General features: G+C 40.9%; 1 protein-coding gene across 1 annotated transcript in view; it reads left to right on the top strand.

Annotated features, from left to right (window-relative positions):
- grin2ca (glutamate receptor, ionotropic, N-methyl D-aspartate 2Ca) overlaps window positions 1-21,418 on the top strand; it is a 58,607-nt gene extending 37,189 nt beyond the window's left edge. Inside the window, exons 5-12 of the mRNA XM_078269562.1 lie at window positions 6,608-6,776; window positions 8,195-8,348; window positions 9,001-9,126; window positions 11,922-12,151; window positions 15,499-15,659; window positions 15,784-15,971; window positions 18,596-18,828; window positions 19,808-21,418. Of these exons, the coding sequence (XP_078125688.1) occupies window positions 6,608-6,776; window positions 8,195-8,348; window positions 9,001-9,126; window positions 11,922-12,151; window positions 15,499-15,659; window positions 15,784-15,971; window positions 18,596-18,828; window positions 19,808-21,418 (2,872 nt within the window). The remainder of the gene's footprint in view (window positions 1-6,607; window positions 6,777-8,194; window positions 8,349-9,000; window positions 9,127-11,921; window positions 12,152-15,498; window positions 15,660-15,783; window positions 15,972-18,595; window positions 18,829-19,807) is intronic.
- Window positions 21,419-23,409: the final 1,991 nt, after the last annotated feature.

Genomic DNA, 23,409 nt, shown 5'->3' with positions numbered 1-23,409 from the left:
AAATGGCAGAGTAATATTTTATGTGATGCGCCAGGTGTGCTCAAATGACTCTGGGTGTGCCGTCATGCTGATTTGAGCACGTTCTATATGTCTAGTTGACCAATCCGATTGTCTGGTCGGATCTACTTGTCGTATAATACTCATCGATCGACACGTGTGCTGGTAATCAGCCTATTTATCAGTCAGTCTCAGTTTAGAACCCAGGTTGAAAATTGTGTTCCCTAACCCTGACAAACGGGGCCCGGCTCAGACTTGGCTAAAGCAGCCCAAAGCAGTTATCACAAGATCTTCACTTTGACTCATAGGTTCTCCAGCAGGACCAGAAAAAGCTCTCTTCCTCACTGCTTTAGTACTGCAGGCAGACTCTTCTCCCTCAGAGCACAGTGGCAGAGATTAATTCAGAGGAAATGCCCTGGTGAAGGGTGGTATTGACCTGGGAAGATAATGTCATCATACACTTACAGCGTTCAGAAAGCTGCAACAAGAATTTTCACACATCAGCGTTAATGTTTGAAAACTGTAGTAGCTTTAAATTGTATCATGTGAGGTCAGTATACTGCATATAGAGGGTGTAGTACTGTCGCGTTTACCAGCCCAGTTAGTCACACTTTAGACAGAGAACTTACTCACTATTGTACTGTAAGTACAGCTGTTCCCAAAGCTTTTAGCTGGCTACTTCATCATGAATTGATTACACAACAGGCCTACCAAGCACAGGTCTGGGGTTCCTTGGTCAGACCCTACGTGTGTTTAGGGCTGGATCTGAATATTTTAATATTCAAATATTCGTTTGATGGGTAGGTATTCGATTTTCAATTTTGGGGTTCAAATATATGTTTCGTTTTTTTTTAAATGTGCATGCAGGTTGAAATTTACTGTGGTGTTTTGTCGGTATTAAGCCGCTAGCTGCCAGCTAATTTATGCAGCGCTATTTCGTCCATCTCAGCCAGGAATGGAGAATAGTTGAGTTGCAAGCAAGCAGTCTGACGTTTATAGGCGTACATCTGTATGGTTATACTGTAGCAGCCTGGTGTCATTTTCAGGCGATTTGATAAAGGTAAACATAGTATAACCATTCATAACACTAATGCTCTAGTGAAGCACTGGCTGGCTGAGCATTCATTCACAAACACTGCGACTGTAGTCACTCCTCAGAATGCCTGCAGCAAAAACTTGAGTCGGATTCATCTTTTGGAGAAAATCAACCCGACGTCACCCTGCAGTGGACAAAAATGTAACCGGAGATCAGACTCGTCAGTTCGTATCGCGACGTACGAGTCCCATTAACGTTACTGTAAACATCACTGGCTATCGCAACAAAAAGTTTTTTCTTTTACTTTTCTTCAACACAATTAAGTTCAAAGTCAGAATGAACTAAATATTGTTCCATTTCTTTTAATTATCTAGCAGCACCCCAAACTCCAGTTTGCATTTCAGTTTCTTCAAATATTGCAAATCTGCAGCATCACAGCTGCTTGAATGGAGTGAGACTTCTATTTTGCAGCCTCTAATTTGATTTAGGCTAATATTTTTTAGATCCAATATCACCTGATGCAGCTTTACAATTTAAGAGGTGAGCATTTCACCTACTGATGCCTGTCGCCAACAATAAAACAGCTTCTACAACTTCCCACCTTGAATAGATAACCTCACGCACACATTTATAGCAATTCCCAAAGACCCATTTTAATGCAACTGGCAGCCAACTTAAAGCTCAGCCATGAACCCTGGCAGCTGGTAAGACAGGGGATGTTGGGACCTCTGTGTTTACTTGAGGTCTGCTGTGGCAGCCTTGTTTTCCTCTAAAGTGTTCATTTGTTCAGTTTGTTTGTTGCGGCTTGGCTCTGCCTGCTTGTCGCCTCGCCTGTTCGTCTCATTGCCTGCTGGTCCTGATGTGTGGGTGCAAAGTCAATTAGACTGAACGTCTGGGGGAGGTTAGGGGTGACGTGTCATTAGTGCTCTCTGCATTGCGCCGATGGCTCACTAGTTCGCTGCCGCATGACCTCACACTGCCCACCTAATGCACTATAGAGGTGTGTCTGTTTTGGTTTCCCTGAAAGCACATAAAAGGTTTAATGGTGGACAATAACCTCTCTGTGGTTTGTCTAAACTCATCCTGCCAGGTTAAAGGAGAGAAAGCCACTCTGACACTTCTAGAGTTTTAGAAATACATTCCCCAGACAAAGTATTGCCTTCATTTATGGAAAAGCTCAGTCTCACTACACAATGGGCTCTTCGGTCGTTTTTAACTACGACTAATGATTGATTTTACTACGAACACAGATTATTCTCATGTTTATGAATCACTAATTGCTCACAAAGTAGAAACGTGAAAATGTCATTTAGATCTTTGTATTTGTATCTTGTCACACAAAGAACACAACAAACTTAAATTATAATTTATAATTATTAGATCACTGCAGATTTCAAATCTCTGAATTTAATACCTCAAATATCCCTTAATTTGTTAAAATCAGCCATCAACTCTGATGGCGGGATCAAAAAATATCATTTAGTCTGGTCTCAGCCTTATTAATTAACATGACAGAAGAACTGAGCATTATTTGGGCTTCACATTGGTCCACCGCGGAAAAGGCCCTGTTCATCATACAGTAGAACTGTAGGGAGGATGCAGTTGGTGAAGCGTACAAACGCAAAAAGCTGAAGTGCTCTGACCGAGTAACTGAAGCAGGACAAAACGGCTGGAGAACACGGTTGCTCCCAGTGGAGGTCGGCTGCAGAGGTTTTGCAGCCATGTCAACCACGAGGCTGCTGAAAGGGATGGGAGTCCAAGGACAGGCCCCTACGACAGGCCATCAAGTCACTGACAGAGGCTGTCAAGCGAAGCAGCAACTGGCTCTAGCTAGAAATAATAAGTTGACCATCCGGCAGCAGGAGTAGTAAAAGCGGGGGGCGGGTCACTTGAGACGCCAGGTGTCACCCTTAAGCCCTCTGGAGGTGTCGTGGGCCTTTCAACAGAACACCAAGGAGGGAGGGTGCCCACCTAATGACCCCAGTAAAGCAATTCTCTCAAAACTCAAGGAACGATTGCCAATTACAATATGGGATCGTAAAACCAAGTCCTATGAGTTCAAATGTTAGGGATTAAATTCAGATATTTGCCCCTTAAAGTCACTTATTTACGGCCATTACCGGTACATTTTAAATGTTAACTAGTAAAAGTGACAGGAATAAGTGGTTCTGTTCATTATAGCGAAGGCTATAAATCTGTTACTATTAGTCTATAGATAGTGAGGAAAATTGTTTTTAAAAAATGCTATAAGTTTAAAATCCTCATATAACTACAAAACCAGTGAATGTTTTTGCTTGATAAAATACAACTTTTTTCTCTTAATCAGAGCACCGTAAAGTATTTCTTACAAAGCGCTAGACTAGACTTTCTGCCCTCTTCCTGACTCACATCACTGGCGTCATCATGTTAATGTGAAACCGAAGGACATTTTCATCCCAACGTTCCTGGTAATCCTGCTGATAAGTAAGGGGAATTGATTTTAACCCTTACGTCAGCCTCTTTAACTTGGTATGCAGAGTCTGAAACTGTCTGGTTAGCTTCTGCTGCGTGCTCTGTCTGAAGATCAGTACTGTATGGAAGCAGGCACGTTGTGTCTTTTTTTTCAGGGTCATTTAGGCAACTTGGCATGTGGTAGTTACTATACAGGCACATGTCCTCAAAAATTGTTTAGTATACTGTAGTCCATACCACATCAAAGTCTGGGTCAGACGAGACTTGCAGCAGTAATGTAGAAAACTGGCAGCCTGACAGCCTCTACACTACATTGTATATGCTGTACCAGTTGAAAATGTGGTGGATTGCGGCATGGCACAATAGAAGAAGAGGCTACTGTTACTAGAGCAGTTATAGCCTGAAGTAAAGTGAGTATGCTGAAGGGTTCAGGGGTTTTATGGGTAATGTGGTCTTAATCTTAAGAATCAGTAGAAGAAAAAACTAAGTAACAACTAACCAGCATTACTAACTACGATAAAAGAACACCAACAATCATGTGTCTTTATCTACAAAAATTACACCCCTGCAACCCTCCAGACACACATAAATTCTGAAAATGATGGCAAATTTACATTGACCCTGGTGAATATTGTCAAGCGGCCCAATCCTAGTTTACATTAAACAAGGTCTACTGAATAAAAAGTTACTCAAAGTAATAACTGAATGAATGAACTATGTGTTTGCACTGAGCCTTTCATTTGGCATATTGAAGTTGTAACTTCCTTCAGGTAACATTTTGAGACTGGTGGCTATGGCCACACTGCCATTATCCAGTCCAAACAATCCAGCAATGAGTTTCACTTCTGTCTGCCATTGTTTGTTTGTGATTAATTTATGTCGGATTTGTTTTGGTCCACCCAGCTGTCCGTCCATCTGTTGGGGCCGCGACATAATGCGCAAGCCTGTGGAGTAGCCCCAACTGTCCCTCCTGCAACCCCCCCCCATCAATGTCCTGACGTCATAGATGGTCTTCTCACCTCCGTCAGCTACATCACCAGCTTTATTTTTATTTCTCAGTCCCTTATTCCTTCTCAGTCATACGTTGTTTTTGAAATCAGTTGTGATGACCAGCTGTATGTGTACCGTTACCAGAAGAATACAAACCACTGCAACACCTTTGTGTTTCAATATCGTTTAACATTTAAGAGCTGCCAGTTCTGTGGCTGGTATTAGAGTTTTGTAGAAAAACTTTCATATTTCGCAGTATTGTTCTGTATATGCCGAAAACTGGGGTATTGTATCAGCACCATTATTAAAAACTATTCCAAATAAAGTGGTTTAGATTTATCTGGATAAACGGTTAGTTTACCACATCATCAGATTAGTGAGTATAATGTTATCTTAACAGAATTATTACTTATGAATATAGACCATAATGATGGCCAAAACTATATTTAAAAAAAGACGCACGTTAAACCAGAATTATCCTATAAGTAAGATAGTACTTACTGCAGGGCTGCTGTATTGCATTATATTATACAGGTGTTTCTGATTATTACAGTTATGCTATAAACTTGTAGTGCCCTTTTGGTTTTTGCACACATTATATATAAATAATATTTTTATGCGTGAACTTTTTTTTTAATCGCGATTAATCGCGGAATTTCTATAGTTAATTGCGATTAATCGCATGTTTTATCACATAATTAAAATTCTATTATTTTGCATTTCAGAACAGTTTTTAAGTACATATTAACAAACGAAAGCAATTTTTGCCAGTGTATCTTGATTGGGAATCAAATGAATGCAAAGAAAGTTACTTTATGAACTTGATTTTAAGATTTGTAATTATTTATTTACTGTAAACAAAAGAAAAATGTGTGAATCTGTCATTATTGCACAATTCCTCCAAGTACCTAACTAAAAAACTAAAAATCCCTATCCTTACTAGAGTCAATATAGTGTTTAGTAACTCCTAAATAATGTTGATTACTCACTGACGTCCAGAGATCACCGGTTAATGAGACAGCGTTTGCAGCACTTTGCAGCTGTTCCAGTTGGGCTGCTTTCTCCGTGTCGTACAAGCTGTGTATCCATGAAAACTACTGTCCCCCTCGACGGCAACGAGACAGGTCAACTGTAGTATGTCTTTAAGACCCGAGTTCTCTACGATGCTGACAGGTCTGCAGTTAGTTTCCACCCGTTTTGCAAGAGCTGTAGTAATTTTTTGGGATTTGGTTTCATCCACAGGTCGGCAACTAGCACTCTCCAAAATAGTGCTTTGCCTGATTGGGTAGCATGCTAGCGTTAGCATCACGTTAACTGTACTACTATGCTTAGCTCCGTAGGTGGTAGCTCAAGCTTGACGTGCTTCGGTGATATTTTAATTCAGCTTTACACAATGTGCATATGGCTTTCGACTTGTCTACGAGCCGTCCGGGAGTTTTGAAAATAAAAAGCGCCATTCAGGATTTCATTGCTGCTGTCTTTCTCCATCATGCCTTCAGTCTGCAGCAGCAGGATGTGTTACAAGGAAGTGGCAGCTTGATGATAAGTAACGGTGCTGCAAAGGGTCAAAATAGTAGCCTGTTAGGCACGACGCAAAGCCGAGTGAAGTGTAAAATAAATTTATAAATGCCGGCGTGCGATTAAAAAAAATTAATCGCATCGCGATTAACGCTGACAGCGCATATATATATATAGCATGTTTTTGTAAAATAGCAGTGTGTGTCTAAACTAAACTGCAGTGGAGAGTTATAATTTTCTCTTTTCTGCAAATGTCAACCCTACATATCTAAATATTGCTCAATATTTCACATTATACTGTTTTATCCATTTCAAATATCGGCCTTGATTATAATGGTATTTCCAATAATATAATCCAAATAATGTATTGGATGTAATCATTTGTCATTTCCCTTCAACTGATAACATATGAGAGTTTAATAGCATCATCTGTAACAATGAAAACTGAGCAGTCTAGATCAACAGAAACCTATAATGTAAAGAAACCAGTTTGCACTGAGACAGAGCAGGAAAGACACTGACCTCCACATGAAACCTTGAAGAATAAACTTCTCCCAAATGTTGCCATTTGTGATCATCAGAACCATCACACTCTTTTTGTCCCTCTCTCTTTAGTATTGTGGGTCACACTGAGCCATACACTAAACTGTGCTGTAAAGGCTTCTGCATAGACATCCTGAAGAAGTTGTCCCGCACCATAAAGTTTTCCTACGATCTCTACCTGGTCACCAATGGCAAGCACGGCAAGCTGGTCCGAGGCATTTGGAATGGGATGATCGGAGAGGTAAGAAGTACCAACAGCTAACTGTACAATGACCACAGTGACATCACCAACATTATGAATGAGGTCATTTCTCTGTTGTTGCAGGAGTGAAACATTTCTGAGCCGTTTCTGATTTAACAAAGGATTTTACTCTTTTACAAAAAGGTCTCTCTCTGTAGTGATTCTTTCCATAATGTCAGACATTTATGATAACAATTTGAACATGTCAGTGGTTAAAAAAAACAACACTTTTAGTGGACGGAGATTGAGGATTACATTGCAGCCCGGTTCACGGCTGCTGGTTACAGCGTTATACCTAATACAAATTTCAAAGATGTTTGTTCACATTAGTCACTTAAATGCATGGGGAAACAGGGTCCAGGTTGAAAAAAATAAAAAACGAAATTACTCTAACTTAACATTGATTGATTTGTTGTTTATTACTTTTGTATGTGATCAGAGTAAAACCCACTGAAAAACAATCATGTAAGTAAAAGGTCTCATTTTTTTTTTTTTTTTTTTATCATCAGGAGCTAAACCTGTGTGCCAACGACAGATAACAGTGAAATCAGAGGGATAGCTTCAGACAAGACACTTTTTTGCTTCGGTAAACAGGAAAAGCAAATTTAACTCAAGATTAATGAGTGCATTAATAGGTACCAAGGTCACTCTGGGCTGTTGTACAAAGAGGAGGAGTAGGTGTCCTTGTGAATAATCTCCACAGCCAGAGTCCTCTGGTCAGCCCTCCTCTTGAGGAGTTCGGAGGATACAACATTAGTTGGCCTGCTTTTTCCCCCCTTTCTCAAAAACAGGAAGGCTATTGTGCTCAATGAGGCATCGACCTCCATAGCAGAGCTAATGGCTTGCATGAGGCGGAGTGTCTGGACTGTAAATCTACCAGCTCTCCATCAGTATGATAAACAGTGTGGTATGGCAGAGAAGGCTAGGAAAGCAGTCACATGGGCTTTTGAACTGTAGAGAGGTTCAAACATTAGCAAAAATAGCATCACTTACTATTAAGCCAGAGCCACACTGACCTTTAGCCTGCAATGATTAATACCACTTCTTGCTTGTAATATTTTGTCAGACGCCTTATGTAATAGGCATTATGCTATATGCTGCAATACCTCATAATGCAATAAAGATGGATTGGATAGTAGAGCATGCTTTAAACAATGCATTGGTGAAAAAAAGGCTTATGAGTTGTGTCCATCTGGCTGCTAGAAGAACCAGACAGTATATCACCCTCAGGGACAGAGGCCGAGTGTGTTGACTTCACTGATAGATTAGATTCAACTCAAAGGTCAGCAGTGGATGTCCAGTGTGATGTTGGACGCTGCTACACAGGGTCCGGTTTATGATAACGCCAGACAAACATCCCCTCTACATTCGCACTTTCATCTTAAAAAATATCTCTATTGACTTCCCTCCCACCACAGGTGTTCTACAAGCGGGCAGACATGGCCATCGGCTCACTGACCATAAACGAAGAGCGATCTGAGATTATTGACTTCTCTGTGCCATTTGTGGAGACAGGGATCAGTGTGATGGTGGCCAGAAGTAACGGGACAGTCTCACCATCTGCCTTTTTAGGTCAGTAATTCCTCTGTGTATCCCTGAAGTAATGAAGACATATGGATGTGGATGTTATTGCCTTTGCTTAAAAAAATGTGCTCAATTTAGCCATCAATGGGGCATTGTGGTGGCCTAGTGGTTAAGTCACAAAATATTTACTGTGATTGTTTACCCTGTACTGTTTATGATTTTAATTAAATATATTTTTCAAATGTTTCAAAATGTGAAATTCATTTGAAATTAGTTTTTTTAAATTGTATTTTTTTTTATATAATATTACATTTTTAGGGTTATGTGTATGTTAAATTATAGCTAGGGTCAACAGATGAGCATTCTTGGCCTTCTGGCCATTTACAGTTATTGACCACTTGGAATTGTCCCTAAAATAACATAACATCTGACATAAAATGAAAAAAAAAAAAAAAAATCTAAATGGAGATATTGTGAATATTTACCTTCAGAACATAGAATATATATAACAAATCTGTGTTATAAGGTTTTTATTTGTGGGATGGAATTCAGCCGTCTGTAATGCTGTTATGACATAAATTCATTATATTAGTAGAATACTTTGTCCCAGTTTTCTTCATCGCTACCAACAGATGAAGTTTGAATCTCAGTGAGCTCTTCCTTTCGTCTGACTGTGTTCCGGTGTCCTCTGTCACTTTAGAACCATACAGTCCGGCGGTCTGGGTGATGATGTTCGTCATGTGTCTGACTGTCGTGGCCATCACAGTCTTCGTCTTTGAATACTGCAGTCCAGTTGGGTACAACCGCAGCCTGGTCAGTGCCAAAGGTGAGTGTCGCCTCCCTCTCTCATTCCATCTGCTGATCCTCTCTTCACAACCACAACAGGGTAGAAGACGAGCGTACGGCTACTTGATAAACAGTAGTTGTTTCTTGTTGGGTTTTTAATACCGTACATGGTGGTCATAAAGGGATGGACATGGTCAGAAACAATGCTCAGGTAGGCTGTGGCATTTAAACAATGCCCAATTGGTACTAAGGGGCCTAATGTGTGCCAAGAAAACATCCCCCACACCATTACACCACCAGCACCAGCAGCCTGCCCAGTAGTAACAAGGCATGACGGATCCATGTTCTCATTCTGTTTATGACTCATCAAATCAGGCAAAAATTTTCCAGTCTTCAACTGTACAATTTTGGTGAGCTCGTGCAAATTGAAGCCTCAATTTACTATTTTTAGTGGAGATGAGTGGTATCCAGTGGGGTCTTCTGCTGGTGTAGCCCATCCACCTCAAGGTTGTGCGTGTTGTGGCTTCACAAATGCTTTGCTGCATACCTCGGTTGTAACGATTTATTATTAATTATTATTTTATTAGTTATTTGAGTCAAAGTTGATCTTCTATCAGCTTGAATCAGTCGGCCCATTCTCCTCTGACCTCCAGCATCAACAAGACATTTTCATCCCCCAGGACTGCAGCATACTGGATGTTTTTCCTTTTTCAGACCATTATTTGTAAACGCTAGAAATGGTTGTGCGTGAAAATCCCAGTAACTGAGCAGATTGTGAAATACTCAGACTAGAAAGTCTGACACCAACAACCATGCCACGCTCAAAGTTGCTTAGATCGCCTTTCTTTCCCATTCTGACATTCAGTTTGGAGTTCAGGAGACCTGGACCACACCCCTAAATGCATTGAAGCAACTGCCATGTGATTGGTTGATTAGATAATTGCATTAACGAGAAATGTAACAGGTTCTTAATAATACTTTAGGTGAGTGTGTACACCACTTTCTAAAGCCACGTGGCGTGTTATCGCAAGGCTACGGATGGGTTTAGGAAACGTCACACGCAGGTTGGGTTTAGGAAAAGAAGAACCGGTTGGGTTTAGGAAAAGAACAAACGTGGAAAGGAAACATCACACGCGGGACACAATCCCTGCTCTCCTGGGTGAAAGTCCTGTGTTTTACCCATCCTCCACCCCGACCAACCTCCCTATGCGGATTTTCCCCCTTTCATACTACTCGCTACGGCATCAATTCACACGCAATCGCAAGGTAAAGTAAGTCAATGGAGGCCAAACGGCGTTCATAAACGCGCTAAAAAGCGAGTATGCGTCTTGATAACACGGCAATAATGGCATACGAATTGGCGTGTCATATATACGCCACTTCATGAGATCAGTCTGGCAGGTAGGCGGCGGAAGAGGAATAATGCCAGCCGTTTGGAGATTTTTGGCTGTAAAAATAAGAGGCTCTTACCCAATACATGATTGCACTTGACGACCAGACGACCAGCCATTGTCATTAATAATACTGGTATATAATACAGTGTACTGGAGCCGAGAGATTTCCAGCCGTCGCCACAACACAGAAACCGTGTTTCCAAAGCTGCTTTGTGAAAAAGCACATCAGCACCCTGTTGCCCGTAAGCTTCACCACTGATATTTGGAGTAGCAGCATCAGCCCAATGTCTCTCAACATCTTAACGGGCATAAACATGAAGAAAAGCGATATTTTAATCTGATCCTTCCACATGCGGTCTCTACACAGCGCGGTCTCTACACAGCGCGAAACTTTTCAGGATTCATAAGAGTTCAACCCTGAGGACATCTACAGGCCAATATTGGCTCAAAGTCATAGTGTCCCCTAGTGGCAACAGGAAGTTTGGCAAGCATGTTGTTGCCAAAGCAATCTAAATTTATTACACTAAATTAATAACAAATTATAAAACTTACTTGTAAACATAAATCCTCATTTTACTTTTAACAGTAAAATAACTATTAACTAAAGTTTTAATAACTATCAATTTATATTTATTAATGATGGTTATTACAAAGTTTTACCATTTAGTCTTTTTTATTAAATCAACTTTCTTTAATAAATATAAGTCGTCAGTTTTGTCCACATTAATACATAGCACAATAAGGGCATAAAATAATGATGTAATAATAATCGTGCCCTTAGGCTTATAGCAACATTATGCGTCGAGAGAAATAACGTTGTGGAGTTATTAGAAATGTTTGGATCATTGGAGACAACAGCCGTCACTGGAACCTAATACTAATAAAATTAGTGTAGCTTAATCTTTATCTGATACTGTGCAGAAATACCGGATTTAAACAGAATGAACAAACAAAAAGCTGCACAGCATTCAAATGTTGATTTAGAATTTAAATGTCAACATTATGAATGAAGAATTATAATTGAAGTATTCGGTACAGCCCTAATTACTATATTTAATTACATAAGAAAACATCAGATATAAACTAAGAGGAGGATAAAGCAGATTCAAGAGACTTAAAAAAATCAGAAGCTGTGGTTATTTGTTCAAAGGTTTAAAAAAAACCCTACATTTATGTTTCCTCACAAGGGAGCTTTTGTACTCCTATGAATAGTGACAGTAGCGTAAGTTTACACTGCCAAAAAACCTGGATGGTTAAGCATACAAAGTGTGACATAGTTAGCATCCTTTTTGCATCAATTTTGAAAGGCAATGACAAACTGCTTATTTTGTCATTTAGGTAGCATCGCCATTGTACAGTGATGAGTGTATTTCCTCCAACATTGTCCACCACGTATAGACCGATACCGAGTCCTGTCCACTCTTGGCTTTATCCTCCCTAGATCCCGGAGGTCCGACCTTCACTATTGGGAAGTCTGTGTGGCTGCTGTGGGGAATTGTCTTCAACAACTCGGTCCCCATTGAGAATCCAAAGGGCACCACCAGTAAGATCATGGTCCTGGTCTGGGCTTTCTTCGCTGTCATCTTCCTGGCTTCCTATACAGCCAACCTGGCAGCCTTCATGATCCAGGAGCAATACATCGACACGGTCTCTGGACTGAGTGACAAAAAGGTACAGAACTCTGTCATTGTCAGTGACAGTCCTGTGTGTGCATGGTTGTGTTTGATGTACAGCTTAGGAAAAACACAGTGGTCTATTTTGGGTGCGTAAACATTGTGAGGTAGAGCTATGAAAGGCAAATATCCAGAAGTGTCAATGCCATGGCTGTGACTTCTCCCCTTCCCCGAAAAACATAAAAGGGGTTCATAGAGTAAGTGGTGAAATTGAATTACATCCCTGGATTCTTTAAATGGAGATGTCTGTGGAAAGCCCACGAATTGTAATACACAAGTGGATTTTCTGGGCAGACGATTATAGTTTTTTGGTATTATCTTATGCATATTTGTCTCGCCTGAGGGTGTGTTTTATAGGAGTATTGACAATAAAATCCATGTTAAACCGCCAGCACAAGAACTGGTTTCTAGAATCTTTGCTCGCAGGCAACTTAAGGGATTAAAAAGGCATTTGAGGAAAAGAGCAAGCTGTCCACTGCTCATTACAATTCTGGCAAAGTCATTTACAACTCTCTTCTCATTATACATTAATTTCGCTACGCAGAGAAAGAAACCGAGCCATTTTGACAGTGAGTCCATAGATTATTGAACAGCATTCTGCATGGCAGCATGGAGAGAATGCAGGGTGGAAGTGCTTTTTGTCCCAATGTGCAGAACCCTTCAGGTGAAGTAAATGTAAATGACGAACAAGATGAAGCCACATAGAGTGACCTTGTATCAGAGGAGGGAGTGATGGAGAGAGCCACTGCGTTGTGTAAAGGGAGAGGATTACCTGATCCCCACAGAATAGACACTTCACTTACAAGTCCTTGTGATGGGTTAACCCATCATGTTAACTCTGACATTGCCCAACCTTTCTTAAATCGACCATTACATCCCTGTAGTACACTAAGGTGTATGCAGAAAATGTTTCAGCAACATGCTGTCAAGATAGAGTGAGGTAGCTTCATCTAAGTAGGCTACATGGAGGGATAGCAGCCAAGGTTTACGTTGTTTTAAAGACATCTTGCAAATCATCAGTTTCCTCTCAGACGTCAAGTACCACAATGTTGTTGTAGCACTGCAAAACGTTTAAGAGGGGAAGTTGTAGCATGTTTGGTTGTATAAAGAGACTTTGACACCACAGATGATGATTTGCATCCTTTTTCCTTCCAACAATCAACATTGGTTTCTTTTAAGTATGAACACTAAACGAGTAGGTTTAGTTGCATAACCCCAACCTTAACCACAGAGGTGGTTAACAACACTTTGGATCAACAAGGTCCCAGGGGATCTCTTTGTGTTGAAAATCCATGCATCGCAATTTCAACAGTAGGTAAACATGTCCCGTAGCACTAAACAGAAAAACCATCTCTAATGATGACGACTCTATTGGAGACCATGAGCAATATGATGGAGCAGCATAAGTTATTCTTTGTGGAAATACTAAACAGACAAGAGGCAAACTTCATGTCCTTCATCGAGATGATCCTGGAATATACAAATACCGGAATTGACGGAATCCTGAAAGAGGTTCAGGAGGTCAAATCCAGCCTTCAATTCTCTCAAGCCCAAATTGATGACTTGAGAGAGATGGAGAAGACGGTTTGTTAATTTGAATCACAAATGCAGTCTCAGTTTATCAACTCTGAAAGCAAAGACATCATATCCAAAATCCATTTTTGCATTTGCGATAATATCGCGATATGTTAAAACGCGATTTCCTAATCGCAAAGGCTGCGATTTGGTCACATGACTTGCAAGAGCAAATCAGTCTGCACCCGCAGAGAAAGCATCACTTAGTTTATCCGTACCTTGAGCAGATTTCTGTCAAACAAACAACTGAGTTGTAGTTTAAAACTTTTACAGCCATTTTAATAAAATGAAGGGTTTTATTCGGGCTCGAGGCCATACATGCAGTTAGCCACATCTTTGTTTTTATATTTCTGCAATCTGCACTTTAGTTTGTGTGATTAGTTTCTGACTTTCATATGAATGTGTACACCAGGCGGTCAGTGCTCAATATACTACTGTGACTGAAGTAGTTAAATAAAAGATGTCAGTCATATAAATTCATGCATCACCTAATTTCATCATCACGTACAGGCCTGGCCTCCAGGAAAGAACAGTTTGTTTAATCTATCTAATCTTGTGTTGTTCATACTATACAATGATTTATTGCTCGTCTTTGTTGAATAATACAGAAGACAAAGAGCTTAAAAAAATAATCACAAATTGAATCGAAATCGCAATATTAAAATCGCAATTAGATTCTTTTCAAAAATCGTTCAGCCCTATAACTAACCAATATTTCCTTTGTTATACAGGTCTAAAGGCCTATTATGATTAATGCTTGTTTTTCCTTTTTCTATGTGGGTTATTTTTTCTTTTGTCATGTTGTCTTGTGAAGACTCTAGGCCATGTCACATGAATGTATACCCTTAGCCTGTTAATGGTGTTTGTTTATACTTGCATGTATTATGAATCAGTGTTCTTGATTTGTGTGTATAATTGTTGATACATACATACAAATTGTGTATATTACATTGATGTGAATAATGGCTGCCTGGAGAACGCCACTTTTGAAGCCCCTGGAGTGTTTTTTGGCCAGTTTCCTTCACATTACCTTGCAAATAATATATTGTATCATTTTACATTGTATATAATGTGCAATGTGTAAATAAAAAAATTTAAAAAAACGAGGTGGAAGATCAGGAAACACTCATATACTGTACATTTATACAATTACTCAAGAGATTGCACAAGGTGTGATATCAAAATTCAGATGAGGTCTGGTTCATTTTCAAGATGTCCGATGATATTGTCTCTTTTCTTATACACAAACTTCAGCTCAAAGTGTCCCTCTGCTAATGTACTGAGAACATATTTGCATAAGGTTAATGAAAAAGTCCAGTTTTGTCAATTGCATTTCTACCCCGTCTCACTTCCTGTCCTCACAGCTAATTAAATGCATATAGAACTGCCAAAAGCAAAAGGATAAAATGTTCATTTTAGACAAGGACATTTGGATTTCTTTGGACACAGTGGCTGACTGTTTGGTCTTTGAGTTGTAGAGTTAGATGTGTAAAAGGTGTGCAGGATAACTAGCACAAAGGCACTTGGGAGTTGAGGCAGAAATCACAAGATAGTGAATGTCCTATTAATATCTTATCTCAGAACTTTTTAATCGGGGCCTTCCAGCTTGTATGGTGCTTCTCAATGATGGAAAGGTGCACTGTAATGAAGTCACAAAACAACTATCTGGGTGATGGGACAAACTGAATTTGGTGGTATATTCAATTACATGTGCAATCAATCAATATCACGGATCATTTTTGTCATTATCAATCCTACCTCTCTCGACAGTTTCAAAAGCCACAGGAACAGTACCCTCCATTCCGCTTTGGTACAGTCCCAAATGGCAGCACAGAGCGCAACATAAGGAGTAACTACCCTGAGATGCACTCCCACATGGTCAAATACAACCAGAAGGGAGTAGAGGATGCCCTTAACAGCCTCAAAACAGGGTAAGTGTCAGCCAAGGCTCATAAAAAAAAATATATATATTTACAGAGGAACTGAGAGCCAAAGCAGAGCCATACAGTTACATAATGGCCATTTAAGTAAAACTAATGTTCTTTACCTTGCTAGGAAACTGGATGCCTTTATCTATGATGCTGCTGTGCTGAATTACATGGCTGGCAAAGACGAGGGCTGCAAGCTGGTGACCATTGGCAGTGGGAAAGTGTTTGCCACCACTGGTTATGGCATTGCCCTGCAAAAGGATTCACGTTGGAAACGACCCATTGACCTGGCACTGCTGCAGTTCCTGGCTGATGGTAATTCTTTTCTTTTTTTTTAAATTTAACAGATGTTTATCACAGAATATTGCCACTAATGCTATAATAACGTGAATTGCACACTCTCCATAAACTTGAATAAATGGATAAGAAGAATGATAAAAAGTCTATAATGTACTGTAATGATACAATACAGCTTCCAGAGATAAAAGAACAAGAAAGCAGCAAGGGGGAAATGGGTATAAATGTAGGATAAAGATTATTATAGGAAAACTCCTCAAAATGGGAGACACGTCATAAATGCATGTCAATTAAACCAAGTTTCAAGAGAGGATTTGAAATGTGACACTTATTTTGCTAACCTAAGCTCCTCTGTAGAGTTGTTTTGAAGCCTCAGGCAAAAGTCTGGTCACCTTTGGCAGAAATTTGCAATAGATTGTAAGAGGAATAACTACGGTGGCCCTGAAGTGCAAATCACAACAGCAAATAGAAAAACGCAACAGCAAATAGGAAAACACGACGGCAAATAGGAAAACACGACGGCAAATATGAAAACACGACAGCAAATAGGAAAACACGACGGCAAATAGGAAAACACGACGGCAAATATGAAAACACGACAGCAAATACGAAAACAAAACGGCATTAACTTCTACCGGAAAAGGTAGGGCCTATCTAGCAGAGGATGGAGCCTCCTGAAAGGACAGACGGACTGTCTCTCTGTTAAAAGTAGGCGCTTTTCCATGTTTTTCACCCCTCCTTCCTGTTAAAAGACAGACAGTCCGTCTGTCCAATCAGGAGGGTCCATCCTCTACTAGATAGGCCCTACCTTTTCCGGCAGAAGTTAATGCTGTCGTGTTTTCCTATTTGCCGAAGTGTTTTCCTATTTGCCGTCGTGTTTTCCTATTTGCCGTCGTGTTTTCCTATTTGCCGTCGTGTTTTCTGATTTGTTGAAGTGTTTTCCTATTTGCTGTCGTGTTTTCCTATTTGCCGTCGTGATTTGCACTTCAGGGCCACCATAAATAACAGTACATTGCATAATATGTCAAACTGAGAGGCCAGACAAAATACTGTGATATTACTTCTTATAGATTAGATTATCAGCAGCAAAATTGTGCGATTTACACAGAAACCCATTTTATTTTTGGTGACAAAGAGTGAGACAACAGCTGGAATACACACACAAAATACTCAAACTAAAATAGGTAAAATATTTACTATTTGCATGAGGCTACCTGGGACATCAAGTGATTTAATAACCTAGCAGATCATCAGTGGCTTTACAATGAGCATGACTGTACATTATAGTTGTTGCCAGATACGTTAATAAACATTTCCTCATTTTAGTAAACATAATCCAGCTGGCATTACGTTTCCTCCAAAACTGCTGGTTCATAAAGATGTATGGATTTTTTCTTACCGCGGTTGAAAAGCAAGAAATTCTCACGGTAGAGCGGTATACCGCAACCCCCTTACTAGAGTAGCGTAAGTTAGAGCGAGAATGGCAGGGTGCCTTAAGTGAGGGACGTCAGTGCCCGTGTGGTTGCGCAAGGAGAGCAAGCGGTAATGAGAGTAGCGTATGAGTGCAGCTGTGAGGAAAAAGATAGTAAAGATGATGTAAAGTGAGTTAAAAGTGATCAATAAAAACAACAAGCTAGAACTTCAAGACACGGTGGCTTTATCTATTGTCAATACTACCGGTAAAAAGAATGGCGTTACCCCCGAAAAACGGCTTAAACCTTAGGATACAACATGTTGCAGCCCGAGCGCAGCCCTTTCCATAATGTTGTCAGACACTTAGAATATTAATCTGAACCTGTCAGCGGCAAAACGAGCACTTTTATGAACGTAAATGCAAGCTGGACAATTGACGTCCATTAACTTACATTGTAGCTTGTTTCGCCGTTGCCGACTGCGATCTCGTTTAATACTGGACCAATGTAAAAGGAAAATATTTATATTAATTGTATCCGATACTCAATGAGCTGTTGCAGAAACAAGCCCAGCGTGAAGCAATAAAGCAAAAGCTGTCAGATAAATGTAGTGCAGTAAACATTACAACATTTTCCTCTGAAGTGTAGTGGAGTACAAGTATGAAGTAGCAGCAGGGGCGATTCTAGGATCAGACCTTTAGGGGGGCTCAGCCCCTAATGAGAATGTGACCCAGATATGGTGCATGCAAAAGTGTTAATCTGCGCCATGAAATTACCAACTTCTTCACAACTGCACACCTGCTCTCCCTCGGACTCAGCCAAAGGCGTGAGTCTGGCACAACCACCTCGACCAGAATCTAAGCTTTCCAATGATATTAGTGCCAGGTTTGCGAGACAATTAACATTGAACTTACATGAAATGTTATCATATGCATTCTGCATAAATCTCTGCACACCATTACTCTAGTTTATGTGCAAATTTGTAGCAGCAATTATTTGCCTCTCTTCAAGAACAGCCGTCTACTTTAAGTCAGGATTTAGAACAGAAGATCTGCATAACCTTATTCAGTTGTACCTGGGGTGCTTGTTATTTTAGAGAATTTCATTATCCCATGCAAATGCATTTCATGCTAGGCTGGAGGGTGTTTCATTACTCACTCAAAGTCCCTAAATAATACTAGTGTGATGCAAATAAGGCTCAAGTCTGTATTCTTTGCTCCTCACTTACAGGTGACACACAAAAACTGCAAACCGTCTGGCTCACAGGCATCTGCCGAAATGAGAAGAAAGAGGTGATGAGCAGTAAGCTGGACATTGACAACATGGCTGGGGTCTTCTACATGTTGCTTGTGGCCATGGGCCTGAGCCTGCTGGTTTTCGCTTGGGAACATCTGCTCTACTGGAAATTACGACATTCAGTCCGCAAATCAGAGCATCTGGACTTTCTCCTAGCTATCAGTAGAGTAAGTCATTCCTATATGAAATACTGCAGACATGTTGCTACAATATAGGCCTATTTTATTATCGTCATACAATATTTAAATATGTGGTAGCTGCAACAACATGGGCAGTACATCTTGTGTCACGCCATTAACGCTTGACGTATTTTCGATGGGAAACAGCTGTTAAAGTTTTGCAATTATCAGTACAGTGAAAGGATTAGGTCTCATTTTATAGTATCCACTCAGTTGTGTTAAAGTTAATTAAATTCCACCCAAGTAACAAAACACTTTTTGCAGACAGAAGTTGCAGAGGATGTTATAGTTACGGATAGTGATGGCCTTGCTACATAAATAAAAAAATGCAGTTGTAAAGTCTGCTATCTCCTTCTGAGGTATCCTTCAAGACAGGTTTAAAAAAAATATTGGCAATCAAGTAGGTCAAATCAGCACACAACTAGAATAGGTCAAGGCCAGCAATAAAAATAAACAGAACCTAAAATCAAATTAGTTTAAAGCAATAAAATGACTTAATGGATATTGGAATGGCCGTGATTCTTGAATAATTGAATTTAAAATTGCTCCATTAAAAAAACCTTCATCTGTGTGTCAGACGTAAGATTAGGTATTCCAAAACAGACAGACAATTTAAAATAATGCTGGTGAAATAAAAACAGAGAAACTAATATGGTGCATAATCCGTGCAACTCATTTATAGGTCTGCGCTGTTTTTAAAGATCAAGCTGTGTGCAAACATTTCAAACACAACAAGAACATACAACTACCAGAAACAACAATGAATCTCTTTCTGCACTGACAGTTTTCCATATATTTGTTTTCACCTCATTTGCTCAGTAATAGAGATTTCATAGAAATTCACCAAAGGTAATCACTGTGACTGTAGCGAAACATGATTGAAAACAGTAGTTCAATAGATTGTTGGTTCATTCTGGTATCTGATGAGGTTTTAAGATCATGATTTCACCCTTATGTCTTTCTACAGGGCATCTACAGCTGCTTCAATGGAGTAGAGCAAACTGACCACAGTGACAGCATGCAGACTCCAGACGTCACTACCAACTATACACAAGCCAATATGCTAAAGATGCTGCAGACAGCCAAGGACATGGTGTCCTCTGCCAGAGTGGAGAACTCTCTAGACAATGCCACCAAAACAATAGAGAGCTGGAGCAGGCGAGGGGGCGACAATGTGCGACTTGGCCTGCCACCCAGAGTGACGACCACAGAAATCAGTCATGGCCGTCTGCCCTATATCTCCAGCATCACAGACAACCACTCGCCATACCCTCAGAGAGCACTCACACCCACCTTTCCAATTCATTATGGGGACAGCTCTACCCAGCCCCTCCTGGATAAGCCTCGAGTGGTGACCCGACCCAACCCGCTCCGCTACACGCTGCCCACCCGCAACAGTCAGCATGTCTTAGAGAGAACTCTGCCCATCTCCAGCCTCAGCAGTCCTCACATTGCTATTCGGGACCCTGTTCCCTCTGGTTCTAACCCCCACCACAGCAGCAGGCTGTATGTGGAGAACCAGGCCCGGCCCCCCACATCCCCTTTTGTTCCTTACAGGGAGTTACAGGTGCCCGATATCTACGTGGAACACAAAGGGCCGTTGAGGAGAAAGTTTAGCTACCCCCCTGACTGTGTGACCCGGAGGAGGCGCTCCCATAGCTATGTGTTTGATGCTGCAAACCCCAGAATGAGAGCCGACTACGATGAACCTCGATCCTGCCTTGCTGAGTTGAGGGCCAATCACCTCCTGAACAACCACACCCCTGTTGCTGCTGCCATGGCCTGCAATGCAGGACACTATCTAGGCGGAAGCGCAAGTTGCAACTCCTGTATGAAGTCCTATCTGGAGCCTGAAATGGAAGACGTACCACTCTTGGGGAAGGATAAACTCAACCGTCGCGCCTCATTCCTCAAAGCCACATGGGGCAACGACAGGATCCATCAGGTAGATGAAACAAAGCCCTCCACATCCTCCACCCGCGTAGACATGCCTGACCTGTTCCCTCGGGTAGTAGTGGCCAACCCAAAGCCCCACAAGCTATATGGCAGTCTGGGGCACAACCTGTCCTGCTACCCCTTGGCTGCTGAGCCTGCCTACTTGGACCCAGCCCACATGGGCTCCTACCCCTACAAGCAAAAGCTCAAGTACTCAGAGTCCACCCGGCTGCCCTCCTACAGGGAAGCCATCCTGCAGAATGCCGCTGCCCTGCGTCGCTCCTCCTCAACAGTGGTGCACAGACACTACTCCACTTATCTGAACTCGTACACAGACTTACCAGTGTATGTGGGGCCAATGGCCCACAGACCGTCCCAGTTCTATGACAGTTCTAAGGACATGTGCCACTTGTTTCCCTGTACAAGCCACTGCCCAGATAACGCAGCAATGCTGCCTCGTATGAGTGACAGGCAGGTGGTTTACCACAACAATATGTTTGGGTCCTACGACGGCACAGGAAACAGGGAAGACCCAGGCTCTGGTAGCAGAGAGCGGAGGCAGGTGTTGGTGGCGCGCAGAGTGAACAGTCCCTATGTGCCAAAGCCCTGGGGCAGGGTATCCAGCCTGGAGTCTGAGGTCTGAGCCCCCCCATCCTTACTGGACCTCCACTAGGCTCTCAAACTGAGCCCCTGTAATGAGGGGCATGCCTGGGGGTACTCCCCTCAAGCCTCTGGTTAAGCAAAAATTAAACTCTATACCAATAGTGTATTTGAGAGTGTTGACTCTCAATTATCAGTGCAATAATATATTGGGCAGCGACATGTAAAGGAGAAGACACTGACAAGCAAATTACTGCTGGGACTTTGTAAGCCAAAATTAAAACAGTAATAAAAGAAAAGGCAATGTTGAAAAGTATTTATTACATAAGAATTTAACCTGTTGATTGTTATTTAAAGGATTTTTAAATGCTGTGATGCTATGTGAAAGAATTCTGGGAGACAATATACTGTAGCCTCTCAATCTGATGACGACTTGAGACATTTTCTCATTTTTTTCAAAAGCATTCAAATACCCACCATTTCAATTGAGAGATAAAGTATTAGGATCATTTTGTGATCAAAACCACCGATAGGTCGTGCGTGCATTTTCTAAGTCCACAACCTTGGTTGCGCAGTTGCTCTAAGGCTTTCTGCTCCATTGGTCATTCATGTAATTTGACTGGGATTTTAATAAGGAAAACCCATAAAAAGTATCACATGTATTTCCATTGTTACACTTCCCTTTAATAAAGAACAAGGTCATCTCATGGGCCTTTTGGAATCATCGGTCATTTCAATCTGTATGTTAAACATGCTCTCACATCGTACAGTGATATAATGATTGTGACTCTATTATACACACAATCTATTCTATTAATCTGCCAGCTCTCACAGAACTGGGGTCTCCTTTATAAACATAGCGTACGCACAAAACGGAAAATGTGCGTACGCCACTTCCCACGCAAAGTTTGTGATTTATAAAAAAACAAACTTGACGGGAGAAGGTGCGGTCCTCCACGCAAACTCTGACCCATGCGTACGCACATTTTGGAGACAATGGGAATTGGCGACGCAGATGGTGAGGTGGTGAACTGAAGTCAGGCTGCAGAAAGTAAATGTGTGAAGAATGATTACTCATAATATAAGTGTTGATGCCTCACAGACGTTTTTTCACTCCATATCATACATCAGATCCACGTTATCATGAAGATTAAATCCAGCACTGTTATTTGCGCTTGTACTGAGTGATAATTGTTCCATAAACAACTTGTAAAATCCAACTCAAATCTTGAATCGATATTTGTTTATAAATATTTAATCAGTGCTGTCACCATCCCATTGTCCACTACGGGGGCGCAGGACGAGGAGATGGGCCGAACTTTAATACTGTTCATAACAAATCCGGCATGAAGAAACGTGTTTACCTATTAAACATTAATCTTCAAATTGTATCTTGAGGTGAGTGATACCATTAGTTGATGCCTTGATTTTGGCAAGGTGTTAACAATCACAAATTGTTGTAAACATATAAATACTGCGGTGACCCCCATGCGTAATGCTGCATGATGGCACTGCAGGAGGACTACGGCAATGGAAGAATCAGGAGGGAAAGACTTCAGGGACCATGACAATGACTGGCAAATATGCCAGTTTAGATTCCCTAAGGCTGTGCTCTTGGATCTATGTACTGAATTGGGTCCAGTACTAGAGAGGGCAACACGCCGAAACCATGCCATCCCGGTCCAAATACAGGTCCTCACCACTCTGGGGTTCCTGGCAACCGGCCGTTTCTAGAGGGAAATGGCAGACAACTAAGTGTTTTGTGTAAATATATATATATATATATATATATATATATATATATATATATATATATATATATATATATATATATATATATATATATATATATATATATATATATATAATCTTCAACTTTATCACTAAGGCTTGTCTGGATATAATATAATTCTGTTAAATCTAATCTTATTAGGTCTGGTAGGCTATATCGCAACCGGCCCTGAGTGACAAAATGCCCGCCGTTTTGAAAGGTATTATTAATATGGGTAGTATTACTACTATATCCATATTACT

Source organism: Sander vitreus, chromosome 15, assembly GCF_031162955.1.
Source record: "Sander vitreus isolate 19-12246 chromosome 15, sanVit1, whole genome shotgun sequence".
Lineage (NCBI taxonomy): Eukaryota > Metazoa > Chordata > Actinopteri > Perciformes > Percidae > Sander > Sander vitreus.
This window is presented reverse-complemented; position numbering and strand designations above follow the sequence as displayed.